This window comes from Myotis daubentonii, chromosome 2 (genome assembly GCF_963259705.1).
Source record: "Myotis daubentonii chromosome 2, mMyoDau2.1, whole genome shotgun sequence".
NCBI lineage: Eukaryota > Metazoa > Chordata > Mammalia > Chiroptera > Vespertilionidae > Myotis > Myotis daubentonii.
Genome location: NC_081841.1, coordinates 32,569,687 through 32,589,783, shown reverse-complemented (window position 1 = coordinate 32,589,783; position 20,097 = coordinate 32,569,687). Strand labels below are relative to the sequence as shown.

At 44.2% G+C, this 20,097-nt stretch overlaps 1 protein-coding gene across 1 annotated transcript in view; it reads left to right on the top strand.

Moving 5' to 3' along the window:
- ST8SIA1 (ST8 alpha-N-acetyl-neuraminide alpha-2,8-sialyltransferase 1) overlaps nucleotides 1-20,097 on the top strand; it is a 148,378-nt gene that overhangs the window by 78,365 nt on the left and 49,916 nt on the right. Inside the window, exon 3 of the mRNA XM_059682361.1 lies at nucleotides 9,937-10,046. Coding sequence (XP_059538344.1) covers nucleotides 9,937-10,046 — 110 coding nt within the window. The remainder of the gene's footprint in view (nucleotides 1-9,936; nucleotides 10,047-20,097) is intronic.

The window sequence follows — 20,097 nt, the reverse complement described above, 5'->3', positions numbered from 1 at the left end:
TGTGTTTGGACATTTGCAAACATCTGTGATACCATCATCATTACATTTTAGAAGAATAACTGGTATATGAGAGTGAAGGATGGATGATAAGCAAGAAGTAGGAGCCAACTAAGTTATAAGCCATTTTTTAAAATACAAGGTGGGGCAAAAGTAGGTTTACAGTTATTCATATAGAAAATAATACAATAATTAATGAAAATAATACAAGAATGAAGTATGTATTTCATGTACTCACAACTGTAAACCTCCTTTTGCCCCACCTTTATTTTCATTGAGGATAGACACAGGAGAACAGAAGAGCCTCTGTAGAGGTAGATGTTAGGATAATTTTGAGAGATGAGCAAAAATGACTCCAAGATCTCTGGGCTGTGTTGCTAAGAACATATTGGTCCACTAAAAATAAAAATAACAGTTATTGATCACTTACCTTGTGCCAGACAGAACTCATTTAATCCTCACAACAACTGTATGAGATGGGTGCCATTAGTACAAATGAGAAGGCTAAGGCACTAAGGTTACATGAGTTGCTGGTGGTCGTTGAGGAAAGATAAGTTGGGACTCGATGCAGGCAGCCAGGCAGGCAGGCTCCAGGCTAGTGTTCATCAACAGGAAGACACACAGTATCTTCAGAGAAAGGATCCCCCAGTAGCATTTCCATCTCTGGGGTTGAGAATGCAAAGTCTAGCAGTGTCATGAGGCTTAGTCCCTGCTGATGCTGTGGCCATTTTTTGTTCCACTACTAAGAATCACTGGCCGCTACCTTTGAAATGTTGTGCATATTCTTCCTTTTCTTTTCATGAAAAAACAGCCTGCTGTTTGGAGGAATCTTAAAATGTGGTTAACATCTGGCCTAAACTATAGTCCTTACTGTCTGGGCATTCATAGGTCAGAAACAATATCAGTATCAAATTTCAGTTAACTGGGAATGGATTATGCAATCCTATATAATAAAGAGCTTATATGCTAATTAGACCAGAAGCAGGGGAATGACCTTCCAGAACAACCAGTGGGTGGGGGGCACACCGCAGCCGAGGCAGCTGGGGCTGCGAGGCCTACCCTTGCATGAATTTCATGCATCAGGTCTCTAGTGTTTAATAAATCTGCTGAATAGTCACATGAACTGTTGTTATATTTGGCTTCCAGAGGTTATATACAGAATAACAGATTATGTATGCAAAAGTCACAATACTCCTTACAACGCTTGTTATTTTTATAATGGATTGAGTAAAAAATGTTAATAGGGAAATACTACCCATTATATAAATATTCACTTCATTCAATTTTCAGAGATGCATCCTGTGTACAGAGTATATTAATGCTGCACTTATCCTTTCAAAATCTCAATTTTATTAGTGGGATGCTGAATGCAAATCTAAGTAGCAGTGTTCGGGAAATTTGTTTTCATGTATTTGAAAAGCAGTCAAATTTTCTTGAATGGTAGGGATGTGCAAATATTCTATAATTAGTACCTATAAATATATATCCCTAGGCAAAGTTTGGGGTAATTTTGTTAAGAGTTCAATAGTATTTGTAATGAGAAGCATTTGCCTCTTAAGTAAATTGCTTACTGGATATTTTTATCATAAAAATGCTTATACATATAAAGTAAGAAAAACAGCTGAAATTTTAATTTGGACTTCCAAGGGGCTAGTTCAGTGACCCAAAAAAAGCAAGTACATATTCACTTATTTACTGGAAAGGATCAAATCTGCTTTTGATTCAGCTGCATCTTGTCATTATTTTGCCTGTTTAGCTGGGTGCCAGAAATTCTCTTGTGGGAAGTTGCCAATCCTTAGTTGAAATAATAAAGTGAGGTTCAGAGACAAAGAGATGTGCATCTGAGGAATATTGTTAAAGGGTTGGGGACTTAATTGATGCACTGGCTATAATGTAAGTAGGTCCTTGAGTGGGCAGTACAATTAAACATGTCAAGGAGGGCATAATTAGATGGGTGGCTGAATGAGGTAATTACATTCATAAGCGGGGGGCTGTAATTAGATGTGAGGCAGGGGGTGTATTTAGATGCCTAGGTTGAGGATATAATTGCCATACGGGCAAGAAAATAAATTATGTGTGTGGGTGGAGCATAATTATGTGTGGGAGTCCCTGTGGATATGTGGGTGAGGGTACCTAGAAATGAGTGGGTTGAAGTGCAATTGGATGTGTGAGGTCATGTTCTTATGCACAAAAACTTGAGATTTTCATCAATAAGGGCAAGCATATGTTTGACATCATGACTAATGGCAGCTGGCATGTAGTGACAGCTTTTCAGGCCACTCTGAAAGGTTGCAAATCAAAATCTCTGCTTTTCCATTAAGATTTGAGACCCACGTCTAACATTGACATTGATCCCTCTCCTTAATAGTGGCACTTGATGGTATTCTAAATACTGAATGGCATGGTAATTTTGCTAGCTGTAAAACACAACTGCAGGACCAGGAAGACTTGCTCCCCCTTCCTGTCAAAGAGAAGCATTTGGAGGATGTAGTAGGGCAAAACAAACAAAAACAAAGAATTTTCCTTTGAATTGTGAAATGTGAAAATAACAGTGCCAACTCTTCTAGCTGAGAGGTAAAGTTACACCTGTAACAAAATTAGCAAAATTTAGCTTGAAAGCCTCCCTTTTTTTTTCTTAAGCTATGAAACAATGTTTATTTGGAAATATTTATGGCACTTCTCCTTTCCCTCCAAGTATAAAAGCACCAAGGCATGAAATGTCAGTTAGATGTTAAACAGGAGCAGGGAGTGGTAGAGGGAAGGTAGAGGAAGAAGAACCTAGAACAAGGTAGGTGAAAAAGTTATTCAGCGCATCTGAGAAATAGACATTGAAGCAGTGAAGTATGGGGAGTTATATCTGATGTAATCTGATAGATCCTGTATTAACTTTAAAACACAGTGCTCTTTGTGGTCATCTTCAAAAGCAAGAGAGCATTTAAAAATGCTTAGATGAGTTCTTGGAATTAAAGATATTGAGTTGGCCACCAGTCTGCTTACTCTCACTTATACTATTGTTCAGTTCTCATAAAGCGGTGTGCCTTAGCGCCTCCTCTCATCTGCTCAGGACTGTGATGGTTTCTAGAAGACGGTCACTATGGATAGAGTCCTAGTGGGCTGCTTCTGGAGTTTCAAAACTTTTTGGCTTCCTTGTGCTCCCTTGTGCTTCCTAGATTTAAAGTTGCTTTTTATAACTTGGATGTGGGGACATTATAGCCTGCCTCATAATCTCTGCTCTTGTTCTATAGAATGTTATTCATTATTCGTTTCTGATTTTATATCAATGCATGATACTAACTTTTTGCATTGTAGACATGCCTCAAAGGTATTGTCTTTCTTTTTAAAAATTAAAAAATATGTATTTTTTATTAATTTAAGAGAGGGAGAGATAGAAACATCAATGATGAAAGAGAATCATTGATCGGCTGTCTCCTGCATGCCCCACGCAGGGGATCAAGCCCGCAACCGGGAATCGAATCATGACCTCCTGGTTCATAGGTCAACACTCAACCACTGAACCATGCTGGCTGGGCAAAAGTATTGTCTTTCAAAGACTATTGTAACTTATTTTTTTAATCAGAGCTGCTTTTTTGGAAATGGTATGTATTACTGTGAATATAGTTATTATGTCATTGTTTAACCCAATTCTCTGTCTACTAAATGGTTTGCATTTTTCTTTTTCTCCATGCACCTCCTAACTTCTCCCCTTCCCCCAAGGCAAGCTCAGACTCTTAACACAATTAGTGATTGATGTTGGTTAACTCAGTTGCTTAGAGGGGCAGTGTCATCATTCGAGACATCTAGTTATGTCTGTGGGGTGGGCGATGACAGGCATGATAGTGCTGGTGGTAAGGTCACTGCTTCTTAGTGCTGTGTTGTCTTGTGCGGATGGCATGTTTGGAGGGGGACCAAGTGAGGTCTCTGGCTTTGGAAATGACTCTGGTAAATAATGCTTCATTCACTTAATTATAGAAACCATTCTGGGATGCTCAGGCATTATTTACATATGGCACACAGAAAATGAGGTTTAAATTCTTTAGCTATTAATAATATTCTTCCTAAAGTCATATAGTCAACCTGGAATATTTTTGCAGTTGGATTTTGTGGTTTGTTTCCAAAAAAGCCTTCTAGCCTATAACAAGTCTTTTTGCCTTCATTCATACCACAAAACATTAAAGGCCCTAATTTATATTCATCCATGCCATAAAGCATTAAAGGCCCTAATTTTTGTTTGTCTTATTTGAACCTTCCCAAGGTTATCTATTAGAATAGAAATCTCAGCTACTTTTCTTATGTCCAAAAACTTCTGAGCTTAGATATGTGTCACTTCCTCAGAGATATTCCTTAACCCTGCTGCACTCTGCCCTTTTCTTTCATATTTGTTAAATCCTACTTTTCCTGTTAAAAGGTGAACTCCACAAGTAGGGTACATGTCTATTTTGTTCACTAGCATATTTCCAGTATCCATCACAGCTCCTGGTCCATAATAGGTGATCAACAAATAGTTGTTGACTATAAAGGAAAGTTGGGCATGAGGGCTATTTAAGAAGAGGCACAGGCAATGTAGTCTGTGGATGATGATATGGATAAGAGGTATCTCAGAAGCGAGAGTCTGAATGGATTTATTAGCTCAGATTTAGGTAGTGGTGAGACTCAGATTTGTTGTTTAAGTTTGGGAATTAAATTATACATCCATTATGACATTAAGGAAGTGCCACATTGCTGAAAATTGATTAGCAATTTTCAACATAAGTCTGCTGATTAAATAATGAACTTACTGAACAAATTGTTTTAGATGAAAACATTTGGACAAAGATCCATAAGATGAATTAGTGCTCAGCAATATTTTTAGCTCATTGCTATAGGAATCTGCCTAATTCAGCCTTTCATTTAGAGTAGTATTTTCTAAGGTTAGCAGTGAAAGTGTACTATATTCTCAGATCCAATAGATATTTTCTTACGTGGATGCATGAAATACATCTGAAAAGAAAGGATAGAGTGTTTTAATAAAAGTACTCCTTGCCAAAATCATAATATTCATGTGGAAATGGGTGATCAAAAGTTCTTTCTATGTAGTATATCCCAAAAGGAGAACACCTTATTCATACATTATTCTGGTAAGCATTGACCATTGTCAAATTGACATATGGTATGTTCTAAAATAGAATAATGATATTATCTCAATTAGTTTAAATAAATCCACAGTGTTTTCTTAATTAAATTTTTCCTTTTAGTGATCTCTTATTGTCCACTGGTGTATTACCAATGCCCGGAAGAGTGCATGCAGGCACTCAGGAAATATTTATTGAAATGAAATTGCTTGTGTGAGGGCTAGTAGTTGATCAAATGAAGCAGCAAACAAACATTGCCGGAAAAAAGTCAGAAATGGCTTTTGTTTTTCTCACTGGCTTTTTGTTGGAGGGCTTAAAAATATTTTTTATAGTTCATTGGTTTAATAGTTAAATGTTCTGCTAATAAAATTATTCCAATTGTTAAGATAAAGTTAAATAAATCATTATTTTAACCATGGAATTTAGGTATTTCATGGCTTGAATGAGTCAGTAAAATCGGTTGGAAGGAGGGAAGGGATGAGAGAAGTGAAGGAAGATGAGTAGATGACCATGCCAGTGGCTCTGAGAGTTGCCTTATGTACATCATCCTATATAATAAGAGGCTAATATGCAAATTGACCAAACAGTGGAACTACCAGTTGCTATGATGTGCACTGACCACCACGGGGCAGATGCTCAACACAGGAGCTGCTCCCTGGTGGTCAGTGCACTCCCACATGGGGAGTGCCGCTCAGCCAGAAGCCCTGAGCCAGGCTCATGGCTGTTGAGTGCAGCTGCAGTGATGGGAGCCTCTCCTGCCTCTGAGCAGTTGGACATCCCCTGAGGGCTCCCAGCCAAGCTGACCCTCCCCGCCCCGCCCCCCAACGCCAAGTGCATGAATTTTGTGCACCAGGCCTCTAGTCTCATATAATCATAAAATCCTGTGCGATTTTATCTCCTTTTAGAAACAGGAAACAGGTTTTTGCTGCTGTTGCTGCTACTTCCCAGATCTTGTTCTGGGCCCAGATTCTTGTCTGGAAACTTGGGATTGCCAGTCAGTCTGGTTCTGGAAGCTCTCTGACAACAAGGAGGGGGCTTTAAGTTGGGTTTTACAAAGCAAACTAAGTATTAGTTGAGAATGAGTGACACCCACTTTTCAAATAAATGATAGTATATTCAAATAGATGTGCAAATATACATGTATAACTCACTGAACTCAGATCAGTCTTCTGTCCTCACTACTGTACCTAATCTGTCCTTGGTAAGGTTACCACTGACCTCCATGTTGCTAAATCCAGTGGCAATTTTTAGCTGTTTTCTTATTTAATCTGTCAGTAGCATTTGATGCAATTTCCCCCCTTCCTTCTTTATATATATATATATACTAGAGGCTCGGTGCATGAAATTCATGCATGCGGGTGGCAGGGGTCCCTCATCCTGGCCTGTACCCTCTCCAATCTGGGACCACTCGGGGGATGTCCAACTGCCGGTTTAGGCCTGATCCCCGGCAATTGGTCATCCCCCCTACAATCCAGGACCGCTGGCTCCTAACTGCTCGCCTGCTGCCTGCCTGTTGCCCCTAACTGCCTCTGCCTGCTGGCCTGATCGCCCCCTAACTGCTACCCTGTTGGCCTGATTGCCCCCTAACTGCTCCCCTGCCAACCTTATTATCACCTAACTGCTCCCCGCCTGGCCTGATCGCCCCCTAACTGCTACCCTGTTGGCCTGATCGCCCCTAACTGCCTCTGCCTTGGCCCCTGCCACCATGGCTTTGTCTGGAAGGATGTCTGGAAAACTTCCGGTCTAATTAGCATATTACCCTTTTATTAGTATATATATTTAAACCAGGCTTTCAAGACACCACACTTTGCTGTTATTTCTCCCATTCCATTGGCCACTCTTTTTTAGTCTCCTTTACCGATCTCTCCTCATTCTCCTGAGGAGTGCCCCAGCATCCATCCAGATCCTACACCTCTTCTCTTCTCTGTCTACACTCATTCACCAGCTAGTCTCCTAACTTTAAATACCTACTTATGCTGATCACTCCCAACTTTCTATCTCCAGAGAAGACTGGTTTTCTAACTGTAATCTGATATATCCAATTGTTCACTTGACATTGCCACTTACATGTATAATGGGCATCTCACACTTGACATATTTAAAATTAAGCTCCAGATCATTCTCTTAAAACCTGCCCCTCTCGTAATCTTCCATATCTCAATAAATGGCAAGTCCATCTTTACAGTTGTTCCAGCCAAAAGCCTTGGCATGATTCTTGATTTCTCTCTTTTTTTCTTACCTATTTCCACTGCATCAGCTCTTCTTCCCAAGTATCTCCAGAATCTGCTTACTTCTCACTGCCCCTGCGCCCCAGTCCAAACCACCAAAATCTGTAGTCTCTTGTTACACGAGACTCCTAACTGGTCTGTATCTTTCTGCCCATGACATCCTACAGCCTGTTCACACAGCAGCAAGTGATGGTCCTAAAATATGGAATATTGCCATTCCTTTAATCACCATTCAGTGACTTGATTCTCATCTTAGAATAAAACTGTAAGTCTTTACCATACCCTACAAGGCCCTACAGAATTTGTTTGCCAACCTCCCCACCAGTTAACGCTCTGATCTCCTCGCCTACTTCTGTCTCCCTTGATTACTCATCTCCAGACACAATGGGCTCTTGGCTGTCCTTTCAAAGCCCAGGAATGTTCCCTCCTCCAGGTCTACACCAGTGGTCCCCACCCATATTGGTAAGGCTCACTTCTCATCTCCTTCAGGGATTTGCTTACATGGCTCCTCTGAGTTCTTCCCTGACCACTTGTTTAAGTTGCAGTTCCTCTTCAAAAGCATTTCCTGGTCCTCTAATGCCAGTTATTTCTTTCCCTCCACAGCCCATGTCACCACCTGGTATACTGTTCATTTTACTCATTTATCTTTATTTATCATCCATTTCCCATTGGAATATAAGCTCCAGTGGAACAGTGATTACCATTTACTTTCCTGTCACCCAGGACAATTCCTGGAATAGCAGGCACTTAGCAAATCCTTGTGCAATAAATGAACAGCTAACTTGAACATAAAGACATAAATCTATATCTAACAATTTATAGGTCTAATTAATGTGTTTCGAGTGTTGATTTCAAACCCTCTTCTCAGGAGTGACTGAGAAAGTGCCACATATTACCCTAGATGTGTGAGTGCTGGCCTCTGCCCATTTCTCCTCTGTGTATCCTGCTCTGGAGTCCCCTGGACGGCTCTCTGTTGTGGTCATGCAGGGAATTCTTAATTCTGCGGGCAAATGCTTAGACTTTACACTTTGCGTATTGTATCTTTTTAAAATATATTTTTATTGGTTTTAGAGAGACAGGTAGAGGGAGAGAAAGATAGAAACATTAGTGATGAGAGAGAATCATTGATTGGCTGCCTTCTGCATGCCCTACACTGGGGATGGAGCCCGTAACCCGGGCATGTGCCCTGACCAGGAATCGAACGGTGACCTCCTGGTTCATAGGTCATCGCTCAACCACTGAGCAGTGCCAGCCGGGCTGAGTACTGTATCTTTATTAACTGTATCTCCATAGCTCTGATTGTTCCGTTTACATTACTAGAAGCCAAGGAAGGGAAACTGTCTTCTTGTGCTGAGTCCAGAGCCTATCTCAGCTACCAGTGAGCACAAAGATGTCTCTAAATTTTTTTCTTGTTTGATTATTTTATGACTAGGCAAGACTTTTATAGTATACAATGATGTATTTATTCCATTTATTCTTTTGGTATAACCCATATTATTTACTTCAGATTTATCCAGGATGGCCTACTTAATATCACTGTAGCTATTTTATGTGTGAGTTATATATAGTAAGGTAAAGAACTCCCACCGTTATGCATTGTTTCAGCCAGCAGGAAATTCTGTATCTGGTGGTTCTTGCTGATCTAGCTAAAAGAGACCGAATGACGCATTTCACTTTCAGGGGCTATTGCTGGGTTTGGATATTCCCTGGTACTATTAATAGCACTTCAGGGAACACTCAGGTACAGTGAGAATTTTTTTCTTCAGTCCAGTTCAATGTTTGCAGAAAGAAAGTCACATGCTGTCTGGTTCAGTTACAAGTCACTTGCCCCTCAGTGCCTCCTAAGTTCTAAACAGACCCACCCAGCGTGTTCAGTTGCTCATAAACACAGCACTGGTTCTCAGCATACTTTTGTGCCTTTGTTTATGCTGCTTTCCCTGCCTGGCCAAACCGTTCATCCCTTAAGATTCATCTTGAGGGAGAAGCCTTTACCTGAGTCGACTTGGCCGAAATGCCTTCTGCCCTTCTCTAGGATTCTCCACAATATTTGGAGCTTACCTCTCTCTTCTACAGCAATTTCAGCGTTATCTTAGAGTCTGCTGCATAAATATATACGCCACACTCCACTCACGTCCAAAATTGTGAATCCCGAGGCATATGACTTCTGTATCCTTGTATCAATCCGCAACAATTAGCACAGTAAATGCTTAGCAACGTGTGTTGAATGATTATGATCAATTGTATGAATGAATGAAATTGCATTCATTTGCATTTGTTCCCAGCGTATTGCCTTTAAAAATGTGTGTGTGTCTTGGATTTTCCCCTTTTCCTTAGCAGATGCTACTATGTGCATGGCCAATTTGATACAGGGGAAAACAAAAAAGGAAAATATACTGCAGAGAGTTTAAAAATTTTTTTTTAATTTTAAAGGAACAAGCTAGTTTGTTCCTTAACAAACTTCTTGCATCTTTCTTTTAATTACATGTTCCCTTCGCTCTGCCCAAACTCGGTCAAATTCCTCCAAAGGGTCTGCTGTAAACAATGATTTTGTGAGTAGTTGTGTGTTCTCTGCAGTGAAAACCCGCCTTGTTTTCTGTTGCTAGGCAACCCCATTCCAGCTGCCCTTGAAGAAATGTGCGGTGGTGGGAAATGGTGGGATTCTGAAGAAGAGTGGCTGTGGCCGTCAAATAGATGAAGCAAATTTTGTCATGCGGTAAGAGAGAGCACCCACAGCGTGGCCCCTGCCTTTTCTCCTTTCCCCCACCCCTCCCACAAGCCCTGGGGCCTTTGGAAATTAGTCGCTTGTGATTAATCAGTTGTAGCTGCTCTTTAGCTTCTCTTCAAGTTCATACACAAGTGAGTTCAGGAGAAGACCAGGGGGGCGCAAGGGAACGGGTGTGCCCCCAGAAAGTACAAAGCTGAGAAAGGTCCAGGGGTCCTGGCAGACCCCCCGAGTGGGAACATGCAGATTTTATTTTAGATTACACAGTCGGGTGCCTAAAACTTTAAAAATTGTTCTGAAGACTAACCCTGCGTGAATATTTTAATGTATTCATGTCATTCTATACCATTTTCTTCTTTGCTTTTCACAAAAGCATTTGTGAGTAGCAGGTGGGATTTGAAGAGGGATTTGATCTGTGTCTGAGGAGGAAAACTGGAGGGAAGGCGAGGGGATAAATTTCGAGCAAGGAGTAAGCTTGGAATAAAGGACTGAGCAGAGTAGTGATGTGAGCATCGCTTTCAGCAGAAAACAGGAGGCTTCTGCAGCAGCGAATAACAGACTCGCTAAGGCACATCCCACCACGAGTACAGACCACCACACCGTACTGGCACCAACCTGTGCTGTCAGGTGATTTTGACCAGAGTGAGGACAGCAAGTGATTGGACTGACACAGTTGGGGATTGTCTGAATGAAAGGAAAGAAGGACGGAGTGTGACAGCATGGAGGGTCCTGGCTGGAAAGCCTGTGAAGTGACAGACCTAGAGTCTGGGCTGAATAGGAAGGGGGGGGCACAAAGGAGAAAGGAAGGGAGGAGCCAAATGGGGCCAAATGATAGGGTCATTCAGAGCCTGGCAGGGGCGGGGGGTGAGGGGTGAAGATGAGGGAGGGGTGGAATGTAAGAGCTGAAGTCGAAGAATGGCCTGCTGGAGTGTATAATTTTGGAGCTTACCTTCTCCTGGGATGCTCAGATGTGTTGTAGAAAAAGAAGACATTTGTTATTAAAAAAAAAATGAAGGCACTCAGAGGATGGAATGCTGAGCAAAGCAAGGAAGTAGATTTGGTTTTTCTGTTCATTTTGAAGGATAACAGGTAATGGTCTGAACGGGAAAAGGTAGCCCAGAGAACACCACACCACCACTGAGCTAAGCGGAGCAGGGAGAGAAGAGACTATTTGGAAGTGTTTCGGGAGAAGCCATATTTGTGGGGAGGACCTGATTTCCTCCCACAGAATGAGAGTTGGGCGTCTGGATGAGCCATCCCATCCTGGGCACCCACAGGAGCAGCCTTTCGGGAGACTTTACTGTGGGAAAGACACCAGGGGCTGTGGTAGTGTCCTGAGCCAGGAGAGTGGCCCCAGGGGTGGGAGGGCTGGAGACCTATTTAAGATGTAGGAGTGGAAACAATCGCCTGGAGAGCAGAGGTAGAACAGAGATCCTGGGTCAGATTCAAGTACTCACTTCAGTACATTGGCATTAAGTAGCGGGCGAGAAGCCAGCAAGGAAAATAGAGAGGTGGGAGGGCCCTTGCCACAAACTAGCTGTGGAATCTACAGCAAGTCTTTTTTCCTTGGCTGGGCCTCAGCTGTCTGATGTATTTGAAGAAGTGGGAGCAGACACTTCCTCAAGCCTTACCACTGTAGAAACTCCGATTCTGTCTGTGATTGTAGGAATATTGTGTAATTGTCACACAGTTCATGTAGTCGTTTAAACCTTCAAATTGCTCTCAATTATAAATTAATTTGCTCTTTCCAAAGACTGTATAAGGAAGAAGGAATGGATAATATTATACTCACAGATTCAGGGAAGTTAAGTGGCTTCAAGTGGTCTTAATGCAATGTAGAAGGAGGCAGTACAATAAATGTCTTTTTAAATTATTCTCAAGTGCGTATGTGTGTGTCACTACATTTAGGAAGATGGATATTTTAAAGGTTACATGTGGAAGACCAGGCCCAAGCATCATAGGGGGTTATCTAGGGGGGCCATATTTATTGCAAAAACCAGACTAAGTTGGCTTTGTATATAATCAGGTGTTGATATATTCAAGTTTAGAGATAATGAGTTCCTGTGATTAGAGTCCCAGCACAGTATGAAGAAGTATAATGTTCATAGATGGATGAGGGCAGTGAGGACTGAAAACAATTCAAAGAAGATGGTATTATAGCTAGAGCTATGTGTGCATGTACCTTTGATTTAATTTCAAGAATAGTGCCATTTCGCGCTAACTGCTTTGGTTCAGTGGATAGAGCATCGGCCTACGGACTGAAGGGTCCCAGGTTCGATTCCAGTCAAGGGCATATACCTTGGTTGCAGGCACATCCTCAGTGGGGAGTGTGCAGGAGGCAGCTGAATTGATGTTTCTCTCTCATCAGTGTTTCTGACTCTCTATCTCTCTCCCTTTCTCTCTGTAAAAAACCAATAAAATATATTTACAAAAAAAAAGAATAGTGCCATTTTCAAGACATTTGATTTTTTAAAAATTCTTATTTATGGTTTATAATATGGAAGTCATTAAATGTTGATGAATTATTTTAAAATTATTTTTACTTGACCATTTATTGATCTATTTATAAATGGCTGCTCAATACACACTTTTGGAGATCCTTAGAAAATTGAGATAGTATAATATATTCAAGATTAAACATTAAGGAAATTTGATTAAAAAGGACATGGTACATTTGATTAAAAAGGTGTCTGAACAGTTACAGTTATGGCCTTACCTGTACACAGTAATATACCAGAGCACAGTTCAAAATGTCTTTTAGGATTGGAGTATAGCAATGCTATAATGTTCTTTGGTTAGACATTTTCAAATACATCTAATGCCAAAAACCAATTTTCCATTTTACAAAGTAAACATTGGCTTTGTAACCAAAAATAAGACTTTAAAAAATAATATTGTAGAATAAAATTTATCTGGAAGGTCTGCAAGACAGAGATAAGAGAGAAATTGGGTGGCTCAGGGACACATAATTGTGATGACTTTGGATAAGATAAAACGTGCATGTTTTGCATACTTAAGTACATACAGTTTAAAAAGCGATTTTAGGCCCTAGCCTTTTTGGCTCAGTGGATAGAGTGTCAGCCTGTGGACCAAAGGGTCTGGGGTTCGAATCTGAGCTAAGGGCACATACCTTGGTTGCAGGCTCCACCGTGGCCCAGGCCCTGGTCGGGGTTTGTGCAGGAGGCAATCAATCGATGTGTTTCTTTCACATTGATATTTCTCTCTTCCACTCTCCCTAAAAATCAATGGAAAAATATCCTCAGGTGAGGATTAACTAAAAAAGAAAAAAAGTGCTTTTAGCATTTTTTTTAAAAAGGTTGAAGTCATTATGACTTTTTCCAAGGACATATTTTCATTTTTGTTTGTATAGACTGACTTCTTTCTGTGAAAGATGAGTTCGTTGGCCCAGCCACACTGACATGAACACGCAGTTCTGAAAATATTGTGGCCATTCTGTACCATTTAGTAAATATCAGCCACTGGACTCTCCCCAGGGCTCTCCCTCTCTCCTGGCTGCCCCATCCCACCACCAGGACCAACCCCAACCCCCATCTCTCCGGGACCCAGACCTACAGGGGAAAGGGGACTCTGGTCCCCTCTCCCAGGTGCCTTCAACACACACCGATTTGCCCTAAGCAGCTTAGTTTCCATCTGTTTTATATAATGGCCATCAGGTAAGGCTTTGTTTGCAGAAAGTACTCAGTGTGAAAACTGCTTGAAAACCCCTGCTCAAGGTCAGCCCTCAGGCCCTTGCAAGTTTGCAAGGTCGGGATTTCTGAGAATGGAGGCCTTTCTCCCTAACACTGTAGCTCCTTATGAAGTCAAGTGCACGTCTGCATCCTGGTGTAATCACCTTGCATTCAAATGGGCAACAGACACAGGCTGTGGGTATTGGAGGCAACCCCTAAGCCGGCTCCAAATCAGATGAGGCTCAAGTGGAGGTGGCAGGAAGGAGTGGGCTTTGCTGCGTGCCCAGCCCTGTGCCAGGTGCTCAGGGTCCAGATCCTCTCCAATCCTATGAGAGGTGTTTTCTTTGCTCCCTTTCCTCCCTCCCTCCTTCCCTTCCTTCTGGATTTACTGAGTACCTGACTGTGCCAGGGGTTGGGGTACAGAGGCAAAGCTAGCATCCCCAAGACCGCCCCCATGAGAGCATCATCCAGAAAAGAGCTGTGACTGGGGTGGGTGCAGGATGCAGGGAGAGCCCCGAAGTGACTCAGGGAGGGTTCTCCAGTGAAGTGAAAGCTGAGCCGGGATTTGAAGGATGAGGAAGGGCATTCAAGGTGGAGGAAACTGCATGTGTGAAGGCAGGGAGGCAGGAAAGAGCCCGCCTGGTCTGGGAACTGTGGGAGGGCGATGGAGCCCAGGTCCAGGAAATCTGCTGGGTAAGGTGGGGTCCCAGAACCTACTACCTGGACCCTCTGCCTCCTTGACCTCCTTTGCTCTCGGCTGCCAGGCCAGGAAGAGGCCTCGCCTCCCTGCACAAAGGGAGGCTTTGAAGCTGGAGAGGAGTGAGGAAGGAGGGGCTAGCAAGCTGGTGTGTATTTTTGGATTGCTTCTCAAACTCTCCTCCTCCTCTTCCTCTGCCTCCCCCTCCAACACCATGGCAGCTGGGGGAGCCGCCTGTGAGCTGGGCTGGGTTGAGGGGGAGGTGGGCTGGGGGTAGAGACTTCTGCTCCCCGTCTCTGAGCCTCAGTTTTGGCATCTAGGATTATGGGCACGACAACCCAGTGGCTGGCTCCTGTCAACCCAAGTGCTCCAGGAAGCGGAGGGCCAGGCTGGACTCATTAGGGGGAAGCCTGGGAGGTAAGGGTGGGGTTGGGGAGTACCCTGCATCATCCTGCAGCTGGGGGCTCAGCAAGGCTGTGAGGAGTCACGTAGCCTGCACTTCCCACCAAGCAGCCTGCCCTGGTGCCCACTGCTCTGTCACTGCTGAGGAGCCCCCAGGGGAGTGGGAGACAAGGCCTAGGCACAGACACAGGGATGAATCTCCCTGTGAGCCCCTGCAGTGAGAGGTCTAGGGGGATCTCCTTTGCTGGGGCACAGGGTATAGCTGTTCCCAGAACCAGATCAAAGCCCCAAAAGGAGGGTCAAGGAGGGGTCTATTTCCTGGGGCTGCTGCTCTGATGACTACAGACTGGCCTAAACAAACAGGAACATGTGCTCTCCCCGTTCTGGGGCCAGAATCTGAAATCAGGGTGTCTGGGGCTGTGCTCCCTGGGAGGGCTCCAGGGGAAGGTCCTTCCTGCCTCTGGGGACTCCTGGCCGAATCCCTTCAATCTTCACATGGCCCTTCTTTCATCTTCTCGCGCCTTAGGATTTTTTTTTTAAATTTAAAGATTCCTTGCCACCCTATTCCCCACCCATCTCCACTACCCAATTCAAAGAATATTTCATTTTTCATCAGTTCTATGATCACATCTTTTAGGTTCAGAAGCCAAGTTAATAAGACACTTTAGCCCAGTGATGGCGAACCTTTTGAGCTCGGTGTGTCAGCATTTTGAAAAACCCTAACTTAACTCTGGTGCCGTGTCACATATAGAAATTTTTTGATATTTGCAACCATAGTAAAACAAAGACTTATATTTTTGATATTTATTTTATATACTTAAATGCCATTTAACAAAGAAAAATCAACCAAAAAAATGAGTTCGCGTGTCACCTCTGACACACGTGTCATAGGTTCGCCATCACTGCTTTAGCCATTAATGTCTGTTAATTGTGACAACAAGCAATAATGCCAATTTTGAAACACTTTTACACAATTATGCCTTATTAGAAACAATTTGACTGTCTTAAATGTGCCTTTTATGTAAATCTTCGTAATGATCAGTTTAGGAGTTGAGCAGCTAAAATTATAGTGTGGGGGGGCAGGAGGGGGGAGGGGTAAGAGATCAACCGAAGGACTTGTATGTATTCATATAAGCATAACCAATGGACATAAGACACTGGGGGGTAGGGGAGGCCAGGGGATTGTCAAGGGCGGGGGGTGGGGGGGAGAACACATATGTAATACCCTTTGTAATACTTTAAGCAGAAAAAAAAAGTGTTGCTGAAGTCCTACAATTGGCTCCTCTCTGAGGGGGCGTGGCTAGGCTCTGGGGGCGTGGCTGGACTCTAGGGCGGATCGAGCCAGTTTGGCCGAAGAGCAGAGGCCCGGCTGTGGTGGCGGTTACACGTGGAGGCATGGAGGAGTGCGCTGGCCTCTGCGGCGTGGGCTCTTCGAGGGGCCATCGGTGTCGTCAGGAGTGCCAGCGCCCAGCTGAGACGGCAGCGGCCGAGGGCAAGCCGTCCCCGGCAGAAAAGCGCGTCGAGGTGGACGCGGGGCGTGGAGGAATCGCGAGCCCCAGGCCGCCCCCGCCGCCCCCGCCCTGCTCGCTGCAGGACCTGCCGGTGGAGATGCTGGTGGAGATCTTCGCCTCGCTCCCCGGCACCGCTCTGCGCAGCCTGGCCCAGGCCTGCACCAGATTCCACCACATCCTGCACACGGACAGCATCTGGGGACGGCGCTGCCGCGAGGAGTTCGGCGTTCGCGAAACCTTGCAGAACCCGGAGATGGTCGGTATGTCTTACCGAGAATTCTATGCGAGGCTGTTCCCATACAGACACGTGTTGGGGTTGTGGCAGCTAAATTACAGCTGTAGAACACTGCTGAACGTCGTGGTGGACGGCTTAGGCATTACTGGCGGGAGGTATAGGCCTCCCCTTAACACCCATGTGCGGGGCCCAAGACATTTCAAGCCCTCGTTCCGAATTCGCCTGGCGGAGCGGAACTCGGCCGCCGTGGAGTGCCTGGCAGGCCTCGGCAGGCCCCACCGCGGCCACCTGCAGATCCAGGGGGACAGGCTCACCATCCGGTGCAAGAGGACCGACCACCGGACGGGTTCCCCAACGCGGCTCAGGGGAGAACGGGGGCGGGGGCAGGAGGACGGACAGCGGTATGACTGCCTGACCTACTCCCGCCTCTACCTCCCGCCTCGCCGCCCGGACGACCTCATCAGGCCAGGCCTCTTCCACCGCAAATACAACGCCTTCGGCCCGACGACCGTCCTGCTTAGCTTCCACGGGAAGCGCGCCAGGGTGACGAGGCTCATGGGGATCGGTACGAAGGCGCTAGAGATCCACCTCGGGCGCCGCATCCAGCTGCGAGCTGGCGAGATCTTCCGCAGCTTCCACGAGCTCTCCCTCCGGGAGATGGACGAGCAGGTGACCCGGGAGCAGCAGCAGCCGCAAGAAGACGGGACTGAGGACAGCCAGGGCCATGGCTGGCAGAGCGCCGCCCAGCCCAGCGCCGCCCAGCCCAGCGCCGGGGAGTCCGGGGCCGCAGCTGCGGAGGAGCAGCCTGTCCCGTTTGTGCTGCCTGTGGGCGTGCGCTCCAGTGACCAGAACTACCCCCGCACCTGCAGGATGTGTTTCTACGGCGTGGACACTGATCCCTTCGCCCACCCCAGGCACTGCTGCCCCGGAGTCTTCATCCTGTTCGATGAGGACCACTTCGGGTTCATCTGGCTGGAGGAGAAACACTTCTTCTGGTACGGCAGAGTCCAGGACACCTTCCCGAATGTGGAGGCGCCATCCCCGCAGGCCTTCCTGGAGATGCTCAAGGACATTCAGTCTAGTTTTATATTTTAATCTGAATAATTCTTTACTGGCAATTTTTTCAATAGTTTTTCTTCATTTATAAATCTTAAGTGGTTTCCCATTGCTTGTAAAATTAAAACAAAATCTTTTCTAAACAGCTGTATTGAAGTATAATTACCTTATATAAACTACTGTTGATTTATCTATTAAGTCAGTTGAAGAAAAAAATAAAATAAAAATAAAATAAAATTATAGTGTGCTTTTTCTGAGAAAGGAGCTACAGGGATGTGTCACAGACATTGCACTCAAAGAGAAAGTTGTCCCAGAAGAACTTAAAGCAGATATTCACACCAAAATATAATTTCATTATTTTACAGGAATGCATTTATAAAATGTTATCTTTTTTGTTTTAAGCATTTCCCTCTGCTGTAGGATTTGGCAGTCAGTACCTTCAAGTTTTTCTTGTGCGTTTATGGTAGGAGGTATGAAGGAACCTAGACATCTGAGGCATGGATCTACCCACAAGGAACACACAGAAAAACAAAGTATTTGCTTCATTTAATAATGACGAAGCAGGTTGACGGCACTCTTTAGCAATATTCAGACTTTATAGTTTTAATGTAGACTGGTTGGTTTTCATATGTTATGAAGGACCATCAAGATCAAAGCTTCTTCAAGAGACATGTCCAGATTTTAGCCTGTGTTTGCAAAGATCAATTAAATCACAAGACCACAGTCAGCCCACTGCCAGATGAGCCTGGTTGCTAATGTATAAGCTCACCCCCTCCTGAGGGTCCTCAGAAACCACATGGGGTGTCATGTGACTGCAAGGCCGCACATGCTTCAAGAGCAGGCTCTGGGACTCTGCTTCCCCCAGGCTAACCACAGTGTTGGTTCTCAGTGGACACTCAGAAGTCACTGCCTAGCTGACTAATCTGTGGGTAGCTGCCACAAAAACAAGTATCTCATTACCAAAGAGCAGATGAAAGGAAGACTCTAAATCAACTGAGACAGGGTTCTACCTAGGATGCCCTGATGTGGTAGGAGTCACAGGGTGAGTAAGAGACAACACCAGGGAACTTGAGCTGATCAGCTGAGTGGGTGCCCGGAAAATTCCATGTCCTGGGGAAAATTTGGGAAAAATTTATTAGTTGGGGAACTGCAGAGACATTAATATTTGTAAGACCTCTTTACCTACAAACAATGCTTTAGTTTGTTGAAGTAATAAAAGTTAGTGATGCCCGGATGTGGTAGAAGTCAGGTTAGAGATATGGGTGGAGAGGAGAAACTAGGACACAGTAATAAAATAAAACCTAGTGGAAACTAGATTCATTTGAGATTGTCATAAGTAGTAGATGTGTATTTAATTAATTGTCATGCTATTTCTGATATGTGATATTTTTGAGCTTTTACTATGTGTGGGACATAAAGGTAGGGGCTGTTTATATATTTCTCATTTTAATCTTTACAACAACCTTGTTGGAAAGGAAGACACTATCTTCATTTGTCTAATGAGGAAACTGAGGCCAGGCTGATGAATTAATTTGTCTAATTTCCCACTGTCAGAAAGCCATGGGATTTGGATTTGCAATTGCCATATTTTCCATTGTAAACATAAGACATGGCCACGAAAAGCAAAACAGAGAGAGAGAGAGAGAGAGAGAGAGAGAGAGAGAGAGAGAGAGTTATTTCCATCATCAGGAAAACATGCTCTCTTCCTTGGTGGACCTGGGATGGTGGATAATCATTTCATTTCTCTAGATGACAGATCACTATGTGCTGGGGGCCAGCCCCAGCAGATCCAGGGGTTCCCCAAAGGTGTGGACGGAGTCGGCGAAGAATGTTTTACACGGAGACAGCATTCAGAACTCTCTAGCTTTCCTTAGTCTCCGTGGATCTTCCTGTGCCTGGCTGAGGCCACAGAGAAAGATCCCAAGGCAACCTGAGCCTTTATTTTATAGTGAGAGGTAAACAAGGTAGTGGTTACAAAGTTACACTGTTCTTGTGAGTTTCACTTGTTTACACCATGGTTATACTTCCTGCACTTCCTCAGCCCATTAGCTTCCCAGATAAGATCTAGGGAGTGTTATAAGGTCAAGCCTAATTATGCTAAGGGGACTGTGCCCTCTAAACTGGGAATTGTTTGTGAATTTGCCCACAGGTCAGTCCGAGGCTTAACCCTATATCAGCTCTCTACAACTATGACTTCACCAGTAGTCAACCCATACACTGGTCACATACACAAAAGGGGGACATGCATTGATTTAGCACATTATAATGGTATATTCAAGGCAGGTTTTGCCCTGAATATACTATTATAATTTAGAATTTGGAAAAAAAGGGGAAAAAACAAATACAATTCCTTCCTGTCTCTTGAGGTTTAGAGGTGTGCAGAGTACAGTCAGTGTAGGCCCTGTGTCCTCTTGTGTCCCACACTCTCCTGAGCTGCAATTTCAGGTCTAAT